At 34.8% G+C, this 21,919-nt stretch overlaps 1 protein-coding gene and 1 long non-coding RNA gene across 2 annotated transcripts in view; one reads left to right on the top strand and one right to left on the bottom strand.

The window, feature by feature from the left end:
* Window positions 1-3,796: 3,796 nt before the first annotated feature.
* LOC145695132 (uncharacterized) lies at window positions 3,797-21,114 on the top strand. The gene is made up of 3 exons (XR_014133115.1): window positions 3,797-3,897; window positions 19,259-19,383; window positions 20,707-21,114. It is a non-coding gene; the product is annotated as an uncharacterized LOC145695132 (long non-coding RNA).
* The window catches only part of Sym (symplekin scaffold protein), an 83,094-nt gene continuing 70,096 nt past the window's right edge, over window positions 8,922-21,919 (bottom strand). Inside the window, exons 18-20 of the mRNA XM_081772057.1 lie at window positions 21,108-21,284; window positions 17,210-17,281; window positions 8,922-10,363 (exon numbers count right to left, since the gene is read on the bottom strand). Coding sequence (XP_081628183.1) covers window positions 10,232-10,363; window positions 17,210-17,281; window positions 21,108-21,284 — 381 coding nt within the window. The 3' untranslated portion in view covers window positions 8,922-10,231. The remainder of the gene's footprint in view (window positions 10,364-17,209; window positions 17,282-21,107; window positions 21,285-21,919) is intronic.

Here is a 21,919-nt window from a genome sequence, read left to right as displayed (position 1 = left end):
ATTGCTGATTGAATTATCTTTCTAATTCCTTCTTTTAACTTTTGTTTAGATTGTGGAGTAAGTATTAATGTTGTCATAGATTCTTTATTCTTTCCGGAGAATTGTATTAGAGTTGTTTCCGGATGCTCTAATTTATGAGGATTCTTTTTATTCATTCCCTTCGAATCTTCAAGGGGGCGAAGTTATGATTTCCAGAACATTCCGATACCGGAGAAATCACTTTTCTTCGTAACATGTTTGAATTATATTTGTGTAGGATGAAGTTATCGGCTTTTTTATATGTCTTGTCATTATCATTTGAAGATATTTTTGTCTTGTTAAACTCATCCTTTGTTGTAGGAATTGAGTTTTGGCTCTTCGAAAAGCAGCATTGACAACAATCGCAGAACAAGTAAGAGATCTGTCTGCAATAATACTGACAACATGAAGTCCATCGATTCCAAAAAGATTATGGAAAAAATTGAAAGAAAGTATGAGCGATGATGTACTGCACCAAATGCGTCAAGCTCATCCTGATTTAAACATCGAGTTCAATGAAGATATACTGTACATAATCAAGCACTTATTCTTTTGGAAAATAAATGCTTAGCAATAAGCAATCAAACTTTAGTTTCACTTGGAATGGAAGCGCCAAATAAAGATGGACTCGATGCATTAAATTCCGAAATATTGAAAGAGAAAGGTTATAATGTTCATGAATTATTGCAATACATCGCTCAAAACAAACCATTGTTAAATGACATTCAAAAGCAAGCTTATGCGTTCATTATGGATCATGTAAACAGGGGTATGGGGGAGTAATCTATTTGGATGCATCAGGAGGTACCGGAAATAAAATATTTGATAAGTTTAATATTAGCTGAAATACGCGCCAAAAAAAGAAATTGCGCTTGCATTGGCATCATCTGGAATTGCGGCAATATTAATGCGAGGAGGACGAACTGCGCATTCAGCTTTGAAACTGCCATTAACTTTTGCAGACCACGAATTTTCCATTTGTAATGTATCAAGAGCATCTGGACGAGATGAACTTTTAAAACAGGCTAAAGTACTCATTTGGGATGAATGTACAATGGCATATAAAAAAACATTCGAAGCATTACATAGAACACTACAAGATCTCCGAGGTAATTCAGAATTAATGGGAGGTGCATTAGTGCATACTTTCTGGAGATTTTCGGCAAACGCTTCCAGTGATTCCAAAATCAACTCCAGCAGATGAAATAAATGCATGTTTGAAGCAATCATTTCTCTGACCTCGAGTCAAGAAAGTACAATTAACAACAAATATGCGAGTTCAACTTTTCAATGATAAAGAAACGAGACACTTTGTCGAAAACCTCTTACAAATTGGTGAAGGCAAGCATCCAATTGATTGTATAACTGGTCAAATTGAACTTACAAGTGATTTATGTAATGTTGTTCACAGTCCACATGAAATAATATATAAAGTTTACCCTAGCTTTGTTCAAAATTACACAAATTCAAATTGGTTATTTGAAAGAGCCATTCTAGCAGTAAGAAATGACGTCGTCGATGATATTAATTTAAAAATTCAAAACAAGATTCCAATAATCTCCAATAATTTTGTTGAGAAATTTGTATTCACCAATATTATGTAATGGAACAAGAATGATTGTGAAACAGTTACAGGGTGTCTATCGGTCACGAAAAAGTCACGAAATCAGAAAACGGTCATGAAAGTCACGAAAAAGTCACGAAATTTAGCTTTTAGGTCACGATTTTTTTTAAAATGTACAAACGTAAGTACAGATTTCAAAATTTCGTTCTATAAAACGTCAAAATTCACCACCAAAAAGGTCTATGGTCGGCTTTAGACGCTACCAAATCGCAAGCAAAGTACGTTTCTATCGCATGGATGAAAAGTCGGCCTAATTCGCACTCAAATTTGCTCTTGAAAATGTTAGGAAATTTTATGATTTGGTGAAGAAAAGGTCACGAAAAAGTCACGAAATTTCATTTTGGAATTTTAGTAGACACCCTGAGTTATCAAACAATATAATTGAAGCAAAAATAATATCAGGAAAGGATAAAGGAAAAACAGCATTTATTCCAAGAATTCTGCTCATATCTACCGAACTGCAGTTTCAATTCAAAAGACTGCAATTTCCAGTAAGATTAGCATTTAGCATCACTATAAATAAGGCACAAGGACAAACGTTAAAAAAAGTGGTATTAACTTAAAGGAATCCGGTCAGTTATATGTAGCTTGCTCTAGAGTGGGAAACCCAAAGAATTTATATACCTATTCACCAAACAATAAGATAACAAATGTAGTTTATAAGCAAGTATTGTAATAAAACAACTTAGTTAAGTATGAAAAAAAAATGAAAATAACATTAAATAAAAACCAGACTTTCCTTTCACTACAATTTTCTTCATTCGAATTTAATAGCATTATTGTTGCTTTTCTTTTTAAATGAATTTCCGTTCACCAAATTTTCCATTCTTGTAACCGTGCACTTCATACATAAAAGTACGAAACTTATTAAATAGTCACAAATCAATTTATAGCGAGTCACCTATTTCTTATAAACATATTTCCCTCGTGCGAAGAACGAGCATTTCAGCTAGTATATTAATAAATGTACATTATAGAAAGTATTTATGGTCATTCTAAATGGCGTGTATATTGTGCAATGCAAGTTTAATGAAACGAAAAGAAAAATTAAATCAATCTCCTCAGCCAAAAGAGAAGACTGATGCTTAAGTGAGTGCCACTGTGAGGCCTTTCCAAAATACATGTTTTTTTTTTCTTCATGTAAACAAAGTGTTCCACAAATGCAACTTCTCTTTTTTTTTTATCGAAAAGACACTGTAATTGATTAAATATTATTTTCAATTTAACATTCCATTCTCTTCTGATTGCATTGTTTTACTTGTTTTCATATACAGAGTGATTCGTTTAAAAGGATTCCATTTGGTTCTAGAATTTCTAATTGGTATCATGCAGCGACGTAACTGAGGGGCCCGCAGGGCCTGCAATGCGGGGGGCATCAGAGTTTGGGGGACCACCGTGAAGAAAATGAAAAAAAAAAAACTATAAGCAACAAAAAAAATGAGCTGAATACGGAATATCCATTTTCCTGAATATTATTATTTACTTTAGAAAAGGAAAAATATGCTCTGGATGAAAATTTATGCATTCTAGTAATACAGTTTAAAAATCATATTAGCACTCGAGGATTAAGGAAAAATAATTTTGCTACCGACTGTACAATGTGCTGAAAATGTCTTTTTTGGCGCAAAAATTTAAGCAAAAGGAATAGGTATCTCTCTTACTACATTCAGTTCAAAACCTTTAAAATTTACATTGTTGTCATTTCAATTTGGTATTACACAATGAAATAAAGTTGTAAACAATTCGGGAATTAGTATATTCAGGGGTAAAAGAGGAGCTGTGTTGGGAGATTGGCAAGATGGGTTAAGTGCGTTAGAAATGGCAATATGTAAACATATTAAAAGAAGAAAGTATTGTATTCGCTGTGGTTTTTTATGTTCGTTTATATGTCCAAGTCTGATAAAAATTTAAAAAAAAAAAATAATAATTTTATGTATATCAACAGAGATCAACAATTTCAGAGAAGACCTAACTATTTGATTTCAAGGATTATACGGAACCGCACTGACATGGAATTTTAACTTAAATTTTGGACTATTAAAACAGAATACATAATTTATATAAAACAAACCAACAAAGTGTAATAGGGAATACAGTTCGAAGCTGCCTAAATAAAACCTAACCCCTACTTCTGGGTTAAAGAAAGAAAGAAATGTCTTTTACAGGAGTATATTAAGTATCCGTTTATATTACTAAATTATATATATGGGTTTATATTGATGTCATTTTCAGTGAAAATCATATGTGGTATTAAAGTACGTGTCCAGTGGTACATTTTGGTTAATGATTCTTTTGCAGAATTGTTTTATAATTTATATATGATAATGCTTATGTGTAGTTAGGCCTATTTAGTAAGCCTAACGCTATAGGGAAAGTTTCTGTTTAACTATCTGCTGCAGGACATACAAGAAAATATAAATACATGCTAACAATCTGAAAAAGTAGGAGGACGGTAGGTAGCGGCATGACGTCCCACCGTCCCCCCGCCTATCTTTGCCCATTGTAATTTTTTTAGGAACTGGGGGGATGCCGTACATATTTTTTGGAGGTAGGGGGACGGTATCCCCCCGCACTTTTACCCCCTGAGTATACCTCCTATTAATAGATAACTATACTTTGGCTTCTAGCATTCTCGGTGTATGCACAGCTTTTTTGTTATTTCTGACCTTACCAATGAGTGTTTCTGCAGCGGAGAGTTCTAATCTTTTTCAAAATTAAAACTGATAAAGAACTAATTACGCAGTTCCATGTCTCAAGAAGGTTGACCTGTCTCAGTATTGTAAGTGTTGAATGTGAGAGAACAAGAGCAATAGACAAGTAATATAATAGAAATATTTGCAGAAAAAAAAAAAATGATAGAAGATTACATCGCTTCAGATGAACTTCGACATTCGTTTGTTTTTTCTGATGAGCATTAATTTTTAATTGTAGTTTAATTATATTCCATGGTCACTATGTTAATTATGATTTATGAACCATTGCCTTCTACAGGAACATAACATAGTGGCAAGTTAATGGGCATGGGAAGGGGGACCCAAAAATAATTCTGCGGGGAGGCCCGACATTTTTGCATTACACTAATGTTTTCATGCGGTTTGTGGTAAATGATTAGGGAAGGATGGGAGATTTATGGAACTATGTGTACTGGTTTAAATTCATCCCCGGTAATGTCGGCTACGCCTCACAAAAAACAGCAAATATTCGCCAGTGTACCTTACAATTGGAATGAGGTGCGGTGCGGTGCGAAGATTTGAATATTTTCTGTTAGATGACAACTTCAGCATAGTTAACAAGAAACAGGAAACAGGGCAGTTGTATTGGGAATTGTTGTGTTGTACTGTTGTGTGCTATTGTATAATTGTGATCGGGATACAGTAAGAATGGTGTACTCTTTGGAGCAACGTGTGTTGATCGTTAAAAGCTTTTGGAAAACGAAATCTGTTGTTGCTACACAAAGGGCATTTAGAAACAAATTTGTCTCACGTTCTGTTTCAGACGAGAACACAATATTGTCCCTAGTGAATAAATTGGGAGAAACAGGATAGCTTCTGAGTAAGACAGGGAAGCATCGGACCCCGCGGACGGGTGTTGTCTCCGTCGCCTCCCAAGAAATCTCTCCGTCGTTTGTCGCAAGAAACTGTCTATAGCTATTCATCAACATGTCAAAGGGCAGCTAAAACTGCAAAATTATGGCCGTACAAAACTACAGTTGTTCCAGAATTAAAGGATCCTGATAAAGATAAACGTGTTGTTTACTGTAACTGGTTTTTAATGTTCGTTGTGCGTAATCCGGATATTCTCAAAATAACGTGGTTTACTGATGAAGCCTGGTTTTATCTTTGTAGGTACATTAATTCGCAGAATACACGGTTATGGGCAATAGATAATCCACATAGCCTAATGAAAATTCCATTGCATTCACTCAAAGTTGGGGTACGGTGTGCTGTCTCAGCATCACGTGTAGTGGTACCAATCTGCTTCAATGGAACAATGAACACAGAGCGGTACAGGGAAATTTTTATTGAATTTGTTGAAAATTTGGACATTAAAATCACATAGGATGGAGCTACATGCCATACATCATATGACAGCATGGCCCTGTTTGAAAGTTGTTTTTTTTTTTTTTTTTACAATAGGGCGATTTCAAAGGGATTATGGCCTCCTAGATCTCAGGACTTGACTACACCTGACTTCCTTCTGTGGGCGGACATTTTCAACATCTTCTCTAAAAGTAAGATGTTATGCATCTTCTTTTATGCCATTAATAATAATGTAACGTAATAATTTTTATGTTTGAGTGTTACCATTAACAGTTAATTTGTATTCTGCAATTTTGCTTCAAAAATCAAAAATCTCATTCCAGTTGTAAGGTACACAGCGCGGACGATATTACCCGCGATGAATTTAAACTAGTGAACATAGTCCTATAAATCTCCCATCTTTCCTTCATCATTTGCCGCAAACCGCATGAAAATCGGACTTCAGTTAGAAATTCTAGATCCAAATGAAATCAGTTAAAAAAAAAAATCATCCTGTATAATTTTTATAATTGTTGCTGATGTCAAATTTATTATACAGTATATACAGAGTTGTTTGTTTTCTTTAGGTGCAACTTTTATTTTATGATTTTAGATGTTTTTATTTTTTTTCCGTCACAAAAAATGCCTTTAGTTTAAAAATATTCTGCGTCACAAAACGTTGCCTTTAGTTTTAAAATATTCTGTGTCACAAAGTGCACAAGAAATAAAATTCAATTTTAATAAACTTGTGACAGCTAATCCACCTGCTTCTGAGGATGTAAGTTATGTAGTTTTCGTTTTGCTTCAAGCATGAATGTAGTATTCTTCACATTGGAGCGGATTCAGGACGGACTTCTGGCGGGGGGAGGGGTTGTAATACTGCTACTTAGAGCTACTTTTAAGAGCTCCAGGGCCGTATGCAGAGTCATTTTGACATGTGATTAGAGTCATACTAAAGAGTTCAACTAACATAAGGTTCCTGTAGTAGTCAGATCTTTAGTATGACGCTAATCATTCCTCAAAACGACTCTGAATAAGGCAGCCAAACTCTGGGATGGATTTTATTTCTATATAAAATAAGAAAGTTTCCTCTTCTGGGGGGAAGATCGCCCCGTCGCCCCCTTCCCTGGATCGCCCGTCTTCACAGCTATCAGTGGTAGAGTGTTCACCTCTGGTGTATGGGGTCCCTGGTTCGATCCCAGCTCGCGCTGTGAACTTTGTAGTGGAAAAACACCGTGTGCGTGGGTTTTCTCGGGGTTCTCTTGTTTCCTCCCACTTTCTTCATTCCACCATTTCATTCATTTCTAATCATCACCTTTAGCCTAGCCGGCATAACTGCTGGACGTAAAACTCAAATATTTCATTTCATTTCTTCACATAGTTAGACCTAGAGTCACACGTTTTGTAAACGGTTGTTTAAGCGTACTGGTTTAGATTATTATGTGCGGGTTTAAAAAATGGAGATAATATAATGAGCCGAGATCACGTTGTTAATGTAACAGGTTCATTACTTTAAAAAATCTCTGCAAGTGCAATTATGAATACAAGCATTTGAATCATGAGCACAAGTTGAATATGTTTTGTGAATTTTCTGAAATATCTGATTGCAAAATGCAGAATACTTAGTTCATGGGGCTAATCAACGTTATACCTATATTCCGTCGCTGGAAAGTTGTAGATGCAAATTGAAGCCATAGGGAAACGACTGTAACGATTAGTGTTCCAAATGAAGCTGGAAACGTTGTAAAAGTGTGTAAAAAAAACATTTCTGAATGTTTCTGGCATTATTAAAAGGAGTATAGAAACGTTAGTTGCATACCTAAAGGAGGGCGAAATGACTTACTTTGATAAAAAGAGGCAACGGAGCTAGAAATAATAAAAATACCATGCTGATGATGACAATTAACGGATTGTTAACTACATAAACTCTTTTCCCAAATAAGAAAGCCACTATTGAAGGGCTAAGAGCGGTAGAGAGTACTTAAGCTCTGATTTCATCAAGAGTAAGTTACATTAAGCTTTTAACGAAAAACATCGCGAAAACCATGTTGGAAAAAAAATATTTTTTAAAAAGTATTGACATTCAAATTCCCAAAACTATCTTTTCGTGCGCCACACGTACGATACTTGTGATCTGCTACATGGCTCAATGAAGAGAACCGACTTGAAATTAAAACGTCGCCTGGAATTACATCATCGTAAAGTCGAAAAGGCCAGATAAAAATTGGACAGTCATCATAAAAACTCGCAAATCCCCAAGTTTTACTCTTGGACATTGAACAAGTTTCCTTTACTACCGACTCTCACTCACAGTAAAATGTAATACCCAAGGTAGCTTAGTGTATTCAATTTTAGTATACACATTGAGGACAACAATCGTGTTTTTACTTTTATGTGGGATAAAGGACAAACGGGGCCGAGGCGGTAATGAAATAGCATCCACCGTGTTAAAAGTAACGTTGGGGCACAAAATCCGGTTTTTAGGAAAACCGAAACCGGTTTTTGAAAATTTAAAAAAACGTTTTTTCACCGAAACTAGTTTCGGTTTTTCACCGGGTGCGGTTTGGGTTTTCAAAACCGGTTCCGGTTTTTTCCAAAATTGTTTCTATTTCTGACCAGACTAGTGTTTCGTTGTTCTCCAGAAACCGATTCCGTTTCCACAAAAATAGTTGTGTGTGTTTTCCAAAAGTTTTGGAGAAAACCGAAACCGGTTTTGGTTACCGAACCGGTTTTGGAGAAAACCGAAATGTCGGTTTTTCGGATTTCGGTTTTTCTAGATGATCTCTTATCGTGAAGAGTGTCACTGACGAAAAGCTGTGACCGAGATTTCGCACAAATAGAGAAACGAAAGAGAAAGTCTCATTGCGAGATGCCTGTAGGTCTTCTCAGAGTTATTGTTTCTGCGAGACTAGACAATCCCTATCTAGCATGTATAATGCAAAATTATGTTTTTTATGATTTTAAAACTGCAGCTAAGAAGACTTAATATGAAAGTGGCGCAAATCTCTAAGATTGATTAAGATAACAGAGTAAACCTGGGAATTTGTTGACTAGAAAAATATTTAATAAAATGGAGGAATGGAATGAAGACTTTAAGAAAGACATTTCAATGGAAAACTTCTCATCTTTCCTATCGATATGTGCTAACGATGATGACAGAGGACAAGAAAAAGGACTTGAGAGAAGTGCTTAGGGTTTTAAAGGAAGAAAGTAGTCTTGTGTTCCAGGACTTGATCAAGTAAAGCTTTCAAAGATTCCTCCTATTTTCATGTTTTTTATTAGCAATGTCATTGTACATACACTTTTAGCGTGTACATTTTTTACTTGTATACCTCTTTTGCACATAAACTATAATTTTTCTTCAGATAAATACGGTAGTGTAGGTTAATTTGAAGGATGGGAGAAAGCAAAACGTGTTGTAAAATTTTTACTTGAAAATTACATCCTATTTCACTGGAATGTGATTTATGTATATGGCCGTTAAAAAAAAAAAAAAAAAAAAAAAAAAAAAAAAAAAAAAAAAAAAAAAAAAAAAAAAACCTGGTGTATATGGTCCATTTTACTTTTTTATATTTTGGAAAATTTTTTGGCCGATGTAATGCAAAATATTTATACTGTGTAATAAAACTAAAAGTTCTTTTAAAAATTTTTTTTGTCTTTACAGTGTTTTCTACAAAAACTTCATTTTTCTCAAAACTTTTATTTTGTCTCTTGCCCCGTTATATATCTCCACTCTTCAAGTATCTCTTCTTATATCATGTTGAATTAGCATTAGGAAACATGTGGTATCATTATATAATTAAGTTATGGGTTCAAAATGCAATTCTTAATCCTTTTGTCTTATTGATCTGTAACTACACCACCATTCTTTCAATATTTTCTATGTTCTTTAAATGTACACTCAACTTCAACAGCATCATGTATACTATACAGTTTGAAGTTTTGAACATTTAAAAATAGGAAAAGATGCTACATTTAAATTTTACGCTGACAATTTAGTGCATTATTAATATAAGCCACTAAAGAGCTGTACTAAACAGTAGAAGAATAGGAATTACGTAAGCACTTACTTACACTGTGATATTTCGAATAAAAGTATGTAGATATTGTAAATATTTATGTGTATTTTTCAATCGACATCTTTGTATTATTTGTGTAGCTTATTCATTATCACAGTCTTCACTCATTATTTACACTCTGTTTCCGGAACATGTACTTTACTTCTACATACAACTGTTTTGTTAATTGTACAACAAAAATAGAACAATATTTCAAATTATTTACATTTTTTTTTTCAATAATAAAAAAGAAATCCATTTGCAAATTCATAACTATGACAATCGTTTCATTTTCTTCTTCATGTACAGTCTTATGTGCATTCCGAAACAGTTGATACATCGAGTCTCTTCAAATTTTTGATGTAATAAATAACTTTCTTTCTAAAAACCGAAATTTTCTCTAAGTATAAATACTGTCCATAAATAATATCTTCTTCAGACATCACCATCATTAGTGCAATATTTAACACCTAATCCTTCGCATCATTCCAGAACTTAAACCTAGAATACTGTCATTCACTGATTATTGGTGGTTCTGCCTCTGTAGGAGTTACAGGTGTTGTGGGAGCCGCAGCAGAAGGCATATAGGAGTCATCAACTGGTTCTTCTTTGATACTGACAATCGTAGGTGGAACAGAAGCCGACTTTAGAAAGAAAAGAAAGAAAAAAACATTAATACACATATAATGCATTTACCTTGCATTCACATTTAAAATATATACAGTGGCCACTCTTAGCGTAGTTGCTAACGCTCTTGCCTTCGTTGCGAGTGGTCCCGGGTTCGATTCCGTATAGGGACACTCCATCGAAAAAGTGTAAAAGCTTTTTCAGGCCAGCCATCCTGAGTTTTTCTCATTCACACCAGGCAAATGCCGGGATGGTATCTAACATAAATGCTCACAGGCCGCTTCCTTCTTTCTTCCCCAGTTTCCGGGTACTGTAATCGCCGAAGGACTCATCCTTCATAGTGAAGACTACCATCACCATAGATGCTGAAAATCTAAAAATCTAATTCCTCATCCTAAAATTTATACAATGCAAAACTTTATATAATACACGTCAATAAATGTTATACAGACGGTAAAATTACGATATTTGAAATGGCATGCCCATCATTAGTACATGAAATGGTATGAAGTGCAATAAAGTATACACTGGGTACAAGCCGGTAGTTGAAAGTAGGCCAAGGCATTTGGATAGATCAAGAAGGTGACAAAAATATAATATAAAGCTAGATCTTAGAGGACGGATTACCAGTAATCTTAATTGAATTGTATTCGTAAGATGGTATCCACTAACAGGCTTTTCTTTCTTAGACGATTAACATTCAATTCAAATTTCTTAAACCATAGCATAAGTTAGATATGTCTCAATTATTATCATTACAAGTCTTATTGAAATATGAAATATTAGCTGAATAAAAAAAAAAAAAAAAAAACTCCTCAGAAATCTAAACTACATGTAAAGTCCAACCAGTCTCATGCCATACAAATTAAAGATCATTTCCGACTGTATTAACATTCCATCGAATCTTGCAAGAACTATTTACAAATTTCCGAAGAATACCCGAAGACCGAAAATATTTAACTTATTATAATTAACTGAAGTAGTAATGTTTCACAGTACATGAATGAATAAGTCACTTTTTTTTTTCAAAACAGTTGTTTCCGCACTACCATCTCAATTGGGAGGTCTTATTTCTTTTCTTTATTTTTTTATTTTTTTTTTCTCACAATTCCTTTGGTTTGTCAAAATTAACGAAATGAAACAACCAAATCCAAAACATATTGTGCAGAATTAAATTAGGAATAGTATTTGGGAAAACTATCTTTCTTGGACAATGACAGCAGTTAATTCTTGATTCTTGGATGGACAAAGTTACGAAGGGTATTCAAGACTAAGCAACTTGGAATATGCTATTTGCAGATGACATCGTGCTAGTGAATGTGATCAAGGCAGCACTGCAAAAGAAATTAAGATACTTGGAGAGGAGCATCAGAGAGCAAAGGGGCTTAGAATATAAAAATTTTAAAAAATCAAATACTTAGGATCAATACTACAGGAAAATGCAGGAATAAATGAAGATGTAAACAGCAGTATTAGCCTATGTTGGACAAAATGGAGAGACGCAGCAGGAATGTGACCGTAGGGTATCAATAATGTCTTAAACGAAAAGTTTACAAAACAGTAGTGAAATCGTCACATTGCACGAAACGAAATGTTGGACAACGATGAAAAAAGAATAGAAGTTGCATGTTGCGGAGATGAAGATGCTGCGGTGGATGTATGGAGTGACGCGGAAGGGCAAAATTAAGAATCAAGTTAAACGAGGAACAATAAATGTGAGACCAGCAGTAGAAAAACTGCATGAAAGTAGACTACGGTGGTTCAGACATGTAAGAAGAACGCCTTCGCAATACGTAGCACCGAGTGGATGTTATAGAACTATAAAACTATGAGTGAAGCGAATCAAAGAAGTAGGAAGACAGTGTGTAGAACGATATGGTGCAGTGTGATGTCACAATGGATAAGACTTAAGATAGAAACAAGTAGAAAACAGCGATCAGAAAAGTCGACCTCAACTAGCAGAGAAGAAGGTTTAGAAGACCTTATTATAGTCTGATACAAATTTCTGATATTTCAGCGGCGAGCCGCTGCTATGAAATCGGGCGTTGCCAATAACAGGGCTCATAGTGGTCTGGTCTCTTGTAAATAGTTGAAAAGTGACAAAAAGTACACGAAAAAGTGACCAAAAGCACACGAAAAAGTGAACAAAAAGTGACCAAAATCTCATCATGCCTCTTTTTTCCTTTGTCAATTTCTCCATCCCCTCTCTGTTTGTTGTTTTGTTTCGTATTTTCTTCTTTACTTTTTTTTATTTCTTTCTTTTTGATCTTTCTCCTTTCTTAGATTTTCTAAGTATGCTTTGTAGTTACGGTAAGCAGACTTAGCAGATGTAAGAAGCTTCTGAGTAAGTGGAACCAGATCTGGCCTATTTCCGAATTTCTTCCCAGAAATCCCAGACATTATATTTAACTTAGCATTGAGAGTTTTCAAAGCCATGAAATATTCAAATTCATCAAATACTCTTAAAAAGAACATACAAGAAGCATAACACAAGACGAACATGATGAACCACACAAACACACACACACACACACACACACACAACGCTGAGCGGAGCGTTAACTATTGCGAGAGAAAACTAAGAGACTATTATGATAGAAGAAAGAATAGACACAGAAGGGTTCTCAACCCCACCTTGAGAGCTTAAGCATCCACCAACCATCCACTGTGCTTTAGAAAGAAGAAAAGCTGAAGTGAGAATAAAGCTGACTGTTACTGCACATGTGGCAGCAAGTACTGAAGCTTTCAAAAGAGTAATGAGTAACAAGTTTCTGCCTTTTTCCATTTATTTGTATATTTTTCTTAGAAAACTGTCAATGCAAACCATAAATCACACAAAAAAGTCACTTTACCTCCCAAAAAGTAACTTTTCGTGACAACTTTGAAAAAAAAAAAAAAAAAAGTAACTTTTAGTGACCAACTTGAAAAAAAGTAACTTTTAGTTAAAAGAGTGACTCGCTATGAGCCCTGCAATAATACCAGGTTAACTACCGATAGAAAATTATTCACGTTGTTAGACCTTTTGTTTGCTTTTCGAGCTGTCAGAAACCTACACAAATTTAAATCAAAGTTTAGATTTCCAACGCTTCAATAGCATAATTAGAATGAAGTAAATTTCTGGTTGGGGTTAAACTTACGTATGTCCGTTCTAAGCAATGAGTCAAAAGTGTTTATTGTATACTGAATAACCGTCGGTGACCACCAACTTAAACTAAACTATAGCCACTGTTCTTCATACTACTGTAACCATACCCTTTACATACAAACACAGTCAGGACGGCTCCTAGTTTCACATTCATTAATGTTTATGAAAGTACTGGAGAGGTTTGATGAAAGCTTTCGGGTCACATCCTAAACGAAGGGAAAATCCCAACCTACATCTTCTCGCGGGAGAAAACGGGCAACGTCTTTGGCTGCTAATGTAGGTGGGGACCGACCGCTTTTACCAAGTGCCAACGGCCTTTTCGGAGAGCGGATGAGTGGGAGGAGGTCAGGGCACCTTCTTGTTCTTAGGAAGGGAAACTGTCCTAAAATGCGGATGAACCACTAGATGGTCAACGGCATGGAGATGTGGAAAGGAAATGGGAATACTACCACATTATCTTTTTTCCAGAAGGGACGAAGGAGGTGAATAAATAAATATGATGGTTCTTCCGGAGGTAAAATAGTTCCCCGTTCGGATCTCCAAGTGGGAACTACTCCGGGAAGAATTATCAGGGGAGAAAATAATAACTTTCATTTCAGCATGGGAACCTGGAACGTACGAACTCTACGACGTGAGGGAAAATTTAAAAGTGGAAATGGACAAATGTAAAGTGGACATAGTGGACTTGAGTGAAGTGAGATGGCCAGAGAAAGATGAGATAGTATCGGGAAATTACAGAATATACTATTCGGGTGGCGATAAGACCGAGAATGGTCTCGCGATAGCAATGAAGAATGAAGTAGCAAGAAGTGTAACCAAAGTGGAATGCTGCAGTGACCGCTTGATGTTTGTAAAACTACATGCAAAACCAGTGGATATTGTGATAATACAAGTGTATATGCCAACAACTGACCATGATGATAATGAAGTAGAAGTAATATATGATCAGATTAGTGACATACTGCATCAGGAAGGAAGAGGTAAGGTTAACGCCATAGTAATGGGAGACTTCAACAGCGTAGTACGAGAAGGAGCTGCGAATAATGTAGTGGTACCATTTGGACTAGGTAGAAGAAACGAACGAGGTCAAATGCTTATCGATTTCTGTAAGCAACATGATCTGGTAGTGATGAACACCTGGTTTAAGAAAAGAAAAAAACAACGTTTCAGGAATAGTGTACGAGACGTGAAGACACTGCCGGGAGCGGACATTGGTTTGGATTACAATCTCCTGGTGGCGGAAGTGCAAACCTGGTTAAAGTCGATCCAAGAAAAATGGGAGGAGAAATCGAAATCGAACTTAGAGCGACTAAGAAATATCGACGATTATGTGAAAGAAGAGATTGAAGAAATTGACAATATAGAGAATAGTTGGGGAAAAGTTAAACAGATTCCACTTGAAACACTCTATAACAACATTGGCAGGATGGAAAGACCACCGAGAAAACCATGGATAATTGAAGCAATACTTAAGAAGATGGAGGAACGCAGAAGAGCAAAAAACACGGACATCAATGAATACAGATGGCTGAATAATGAATTGAGGAGAAACGGACAAAGCCAAAGAAAAGTACATGGAGCAAATATGTAAAGAAATAATGGAACTTCAACGGCGCGGCAGATATGATCTGATGTACCAGAAAGCGCAAGAATTAAGAGGGAAAGCCAACAAAGTATACGCATGTTGAAGATCAACAACGTCATGTAGTCAGTGACAATCAAAGAATCCTTAGAACCTACGAAGGTTATATAAAGAATCTGTATGATCAGAAGAACTGCCCCACAGATATTGCGTTCAAGTACAGGAAGAGGTGGATGATAAAAAAAAAAAAAAAAAAAAAAAAAAAAAAGGATCCAGTGTATTGAAAAGTGAAGTAGTACAAGCCATCAAAGACATGCGAAGAAAGAAGGCCACTGGAGACTACGACATACCAGTAGATTTGCTCAAGGAATTAGGAGACAACGCAATGAAAGTACTGACTTCACTTATTAACAAGATCTATCTGAGTGGAGAATGGCCAAAGGATTTTCTTGATGTTACAATGATTGCATTGCCCAAGAAAAACCAAGCAAAGAAATTCAGCGATCACAGAACCATTAGCCTGATTCCCACACTGGAAAGATCATTGTGCGCATACTGAACAGGCGGCTGGAAAGTAAGATAGATGAGAGGTTAGAAGAAGATCGATTTCGATTCTGGAAAGGAAAAGGCACCAGAGATGCTATTAGATTGATGCGAATTATATCAGAACGGATCCTTGATGTAAAGGAAGAGTTGTGTTTGTGCTTCATCGACTGGCGTAAAGCTTTCGACCGGGTCAATTGGACGAAACTTCTGAAAATACTTAAAGAAATCGGAGTCAACTGGAGAGATCGACGACTCATTCAAAACCTGTACATAGAACAACGAGTGAATTTGCGCTTGAATGAAGGAGAAACCAAAAGTGTGGAGATTGGAAGAGGAGTCAGAAAAGGATATAGTTTGTCGCCCCAATTATTCAACATTTACAGTGAATGTTTAATGAAAGAAGCAGTAATGGGAATTGGAGATTTCAAGATTGGAGAGCAGATCATTAACAAGATCAGGTAGGCACATGGTACGGTTATAATAGCTGAAACCGAAGGAGGACTCAGGAGATCATTGACAACATAGTTGACACTGGAAATCTGTATGGAATGGACATCAAGATCGAAAAGTCGAAAGTCATGAAAATATTCCGTGGAAACACGCCCTTACGGATCGGAGTAGAACAAAGGGAACTTTAAGAGGTCGATAATTTCAAGTATCTGGGAAGTAGTTTGATGAGAGACGCTTACTGCACCAAAGAGACCAGGTCAGGAATTGTCATAGCTAAAGAAACATTCAACAACAAAAGATCACTCCTACCTAGCAGGCTCAATATTGGACTTAAGAAGAAGTTAGTCAGGTGCTATATATCGAGCATTGGACTGTATGGTTCAGAGACTTGGACATTAAGGAAGTTAGAGAAGAAATATTTAGAGAGCTTCGAAATGTGGTGTTGGAGGAAGATGGAGAAGATAAAATGGACAGAGAGAGCAACAAACGAAGATGTTTTAAAACGGATAGGAGAGAAGAGGACACTTCTAGCCACCGAATTGGACACATCCTGCGAAGAAATTGTCTTCTTCACACCGCCATAGAAGGAAAGATGGAAGGGAAGCAAGGAAGAAGAACACAGCTGATCGATGATTTGAAAGATAGTAAAAAATATTGGGAGTTAAAGGAGGAAGCTGAAAATGAGAAAAATGGAAGAAACATTTCCAAGCCCAAATCTAAAGATTGAAAAAAAAAAAAAAAATCATTAGTCCAAGGACCTGCCGAAAGGCAGAATACTTAATAATATAATAAATAAAGTACTGTAGTCACGTTCAAAAATACTGCAATCTTTATTTAAATTTTATTAACCTTTTATGCACATTTTTATAAACATACAAAATCAGTGACGTTATTTCTTGTCTAAAATTTTAATTATACTTTCTTATCAGTCATTTTTCATATTCTCACACGAGTTCAAGCTTTTATTAAAAGTAAAGTGTGCCCCCCCCCTTTTTTTTTAACGTGAGTATACAGTATGTTTAGTAACACCAAATATTAGCATTACTATACTTGTTCAATGCCACGAGAACAAGTATAGTAAGTAGTATACTTGTTCAATGACAGGTGTTACAACTATAAATATCAGTACTTTAAACTTACCCCTTCTGTATCCCCTTCAATATGGTACCTTCCCATTAATACATCCATTATGGTCTGTGGTATGTGTCCACGCTGTAAAAAATAATGAATTTCTTTATATTACACAGTTTCCAAACATAATAAAGTAATAACAGAAATCATAGAGAACCATGCTGTATTATTATTTTTTTTTTTTTTTTTTTTTAGCTTATTTGAATTAACAGTTGTCCTAAAACAATTAAAACACTACATTATAATGCATATTCTACTTCGAATTGCCATTCATTTTGAAAGGATTTTATAAAGTATTTATTAATAACAACGTTCGAAATCTTTAAGTGACAGACTTATGAACTCTAGACTAAAGGAGACAGATGATTAATGAAAGTAATGATTATGAAATTAATGGAATGAATACCTGGGAGGAAACGAGGTAATTCTGAGAAAACACATCATAAAGTTATTTTCACCACAAACTCACATATCTAGGATTAATTCAGGGTCCTCGCACTAGAGATGAACGCTGTACCACAGTTACCGTGCCCCTCACCCCCCTGCTTCAGGATGTTCGACAATGATTGCTACTGTGGCTTAACTTAGTTTTATATTATTTTATTTTATTTATTTATTTCATAATTTTGACGCTCGTTTTATGAGATGCTATTCTTTGCTTTTAGAATGTACGTAGATACTAAAATGATATCAAACCTACGAATTGCTCGTAATATATGATAAGTGCGGGTTGATCCACACTTGGACGGAAGTTATTTATTCGTATTAGATAAGAGTTAAAAATCCATTTATTTTGACTCCAAAATTAATTTGATGCCATGTTCAGATTTTCATCTTCCTCCATCACTGTAAATTTCACCAACACATGAGTTCAAAGTTCAGCAGTATCCAGTTTTAAAAGTACATTTTAACCTTATTTGTTTGCCAAGTTACTGTAGTTCAAATATAAAAGCTAAAGTAGAAATTAAGGGTATGAATTTCAACTCTCAAGTGAAGAATGTAGAGTAGTGATAAAAAAATAAGTTGTTTTTGAATTAACTTTTATTTATTAAAGAGGGTTGAAAACGTAAAAGCCGTTTCACTCTTCGTTATTAAAGTCCAAATTTCTAACACATTTACCGACATATTTAGGAAAATTTTCATTAATAAGCATTTATTATACTAAACGAAATACGGAATATACCCACTAATTTTAACTTCTTTCACTAACACTAAAAAAAAAAAAAAAAAAAAAAAAACTTCTTTGACAATAAGAGAAAAATTTAGATGTAGTATAAACTAAATAAATACAGCTAAAGTCGAATCTCAATTAACATATTCCAAAAGCAAGAATGACAGCCTTATGGTAGTAATATAAAGAAAGACGCAATTATGATTCATCGGTGATAATGATATAGCATTTCCTACTGACGAAGTCTTTTAAAGCACATATAATTAAGATTGATTAGTTGATTGTACGTTCAAATGGGCACATCTGCGTCGGGGTTATTTATCCCTGTCACGAACTTGAGATCAAGTATGCGACCTGTGCACACCAAAGAAAATTCTACTAATGAACCCCTATACTGAAATGGAATTTCAAAGTATTGAGCACTAAATATGGATAAGATTTACAAAAACTGTGTATTGTTTCTTAAATAGTTGCTAAATAAACAGTTTCCACGATATTAACATTATTTTTACAAGAGCTAGAAATTCCCCGTGAGAAGTTGGGATTCTCCCTCGTTCTAGATGAATCAGAATGTTCCCAGTAATTACAATGTGATTACTGCCTTTCGTTTCGCAACGGATCGATATGTTAATGGAAAAGCTGCGCTACCAATTTACTTGCGATAGACGACAAACTCTCCCGGCCCGTAAAATATACATTTTTATCACACAGAAATAAACGTAAGCAGCGCGTCAGCTGAATTGATCATGAACATTATATTGTTTCTTATTTGAAAATTTTATGAACAAACAAATTAACAAAACATGATTAATCTACATTAGTCTCAAACATATGATACCCATAACATATGATTACCAAATTTCGATTTATTTCTTTTCTTTTCTTAGTTTTAGGTTTCTTAAATGTGTTTTGTCCGTTAACAGAAGAAAGAAGTTCTACCCATCAGCTGTACGTCAGAAGAAAGAAAAGTTCCGGATTAGAAGAAAGAAAATTTCCCCAGTTTCCAGTGATGGTAAGTATATACATATACATATATGTAGAATAGTTTGTAAATTTAGAAAACTTGTAGGTTTGTAGTAGTAAGAACAAACTTTGTAGGCTTGTAGTAATAGAAGTAGTGCGTAGTATAGTAGCTATTATATAAGTTGTTGCATGTATGACTTCGACATATTACGTATTCAGAAATAATGTAATATCCTTTACAGCTTAGTTTTATATCTGTGACCTATAAATATATATTTCTCATACACATAAATGTTGTACTGTATGGGGTGGAAACGTGGACATTACGTAAAGGTGATGAAAATCGACTGGAAGCCTTCGAAATGTGGGTGTGGAGAAGAATGGAAAGAATTAGTTGGGTCGAGCGCAAAACGAATGAGAGTGTGTTAGAAATGGTGGGTGAGAAAAGAACACTTTTAGATATTATTAGGAAGAGGAAAAGAAACTGGTTGGGACATTGCCTAAGAAGAGATTGTATCATGAGGGACATCCTAGAGGATATGGTGGCGGGAAAGAGAGGGAGGGGGCGAAGGATACTACAATTAATGAACAGATAGCTAAACATGCAATATTGAGTACTTTCACCTACTCCCTTAAATTATTTTCTTATTTCTTTATTATTTACTCGTTCTTTATCTTTGTTACTTCTATAATACTGATTATACTTTATTTTCGCCGATCCAGTTTAAGCTTAAGTAATCATTCATATTTGGGGCATGTTGTAATTATAAGTTGTATTTCTAATGTTGTAATTATAAATTTATTAGCGTAAATATTTTATGTCATATTATTCTCTAATTGTTTGTGCATTGACCATAGATAGGTTAGGTTTGCTGTTAAAATACCAACTTGTATGCAATAGCTATGCATTCGAATATACAAGACAGGAAGAAATGACAGACATACAGTATATCTCGACGCACTGAATAATTCCTGAAAAGTTTGAAACATTACCATGATATTATCAATGTCCCACTTAGTGTTAAAATAAATTGTTTTATTACTAAAATTTTGATTTATTGATTTTACTAGTATTTACGTCATTAATTAATCTATAAGTACCTAGATAAATTATTTTATCGGTAGGGAATTCTGCCGGATTATAACCAGTTAAGCTTCCATCTTTCCCATAACTAATTTCTTCCACAAATACTTAAATTCAGCTATTTCATTTCAGTTTAAATTGAACAACGATTCTTAAAATAACCATACTTATCAGTGTTCTGCACAGCTGCCTCGATAATATTTAAAACTAATTTAATTTAATTTATATTAAACTAGTATTTTTTTTTTTTATTCTTGATCTAACATTATACTCTTCTTTTTCTTTCAGATGCTGAATTTTGTGGCAACGTGTGAAGTACGTTTTGTCAACTTACTTTCATCAACAATTTCAATCTTTGTATTTGAAAGTAAACAAAATTGGAAAATTAAATTAAACGAAAAATGAACAAATGAGACAAAAACATTAACACGATACAAATCATAAATACCATTACCATCAATACCCATTAAACATATTGGAATTATGGTTGGTTAAATTGTAACGAAATCAGCGGAGCATTAGAACATAGTCGATGGGAAAATTATGGAACGGAATTCCATTGTCCCTCTCTCTCTTTCTATCTATTGTCACACTGACAAGTCGTAATGTTGCATAGATAGCCATGCTTGCACAGTGTGAAAAGCTTAACAAGTTGCTTTATCCTTTTAATTTATATCTCTTGTTCTTACCTGTGTTTCAGTGAAAGACATAACATGATTAAGCATTGGTGGCTGAAGATCTGGAGACGCTTGAAATACATCCTTTAATTGCGCTGGAGGAAGGTTGAGAAGTACTTGAAAGCTTTGTGGTTTTGTCCTTTGACAGCATTTGATGAATCCTTCCCACACCTTCTTTTGTTTCCATACCTGGAAGAAAAAGAGAAAGTATGAAAGATGTTACGTGGCCATGGATTTTACATTTTTATGGCATATAGAACAGTTTTTTCGGAAGTTCAACACACCTGCCCTTGCAATAAGTAAAGAAAAATACAGCAGAAGGCGATTGAACATCTTATTGCAAGCAGAAAATATTGTTTGGATACAAAAAGTCATACAAAAAGTTGACAATAAATACAAATCAACTCTAAAATCAAAGTCTTGTCAATTTTTTCACACTATTTGATTCTGATCTCCATGTTTCTTCTCAGCAACAGACTGAAGGGCTGCAAAAATCACTGGCTGTGAATTTAGCTGAATAAGAAACAAATTAATGATTATACAGCAGGAGAACACTAAAAGACTCAATACATTTACATTATATTCACTTTAAGACAGTCATTTTCAGCTGGATGCTCTGTGACGTCACAGTTTTCTGCTGCCATTCTCAATACACTGTACACTACACTGACCAGGAATGTTTTCCCAATAAAATGGACTTCGTATAATTTGAAAACAGATTTAGATAATCACTCCGAAGGGGTATCATTTTCCAAAGCTGTAGCTGCTAATGGGGATAAATAATGAAGTTCTGGCACAATCAAGTTTAGACAAAAGTGAACCCA

The sequence above is a fragment of the Thermobia domestica genome, chromosome 9 (assembly GCF_964235325.1).
Source record: "Thermobia domestica chromosome 9, izTheDome1.hap1.1, whole genome shotgun sequence".
Taxonomy (NCBI): domain Eukaryota; kingdom Metazoa; phylum Arthropoda; class Insecta; order Zygentoma; family Lepismatidae; genus Thermobia; species Thermobia domestica.
This window is presented reverse-complemented; position numbering and strand designations above follow the sequence as displayed.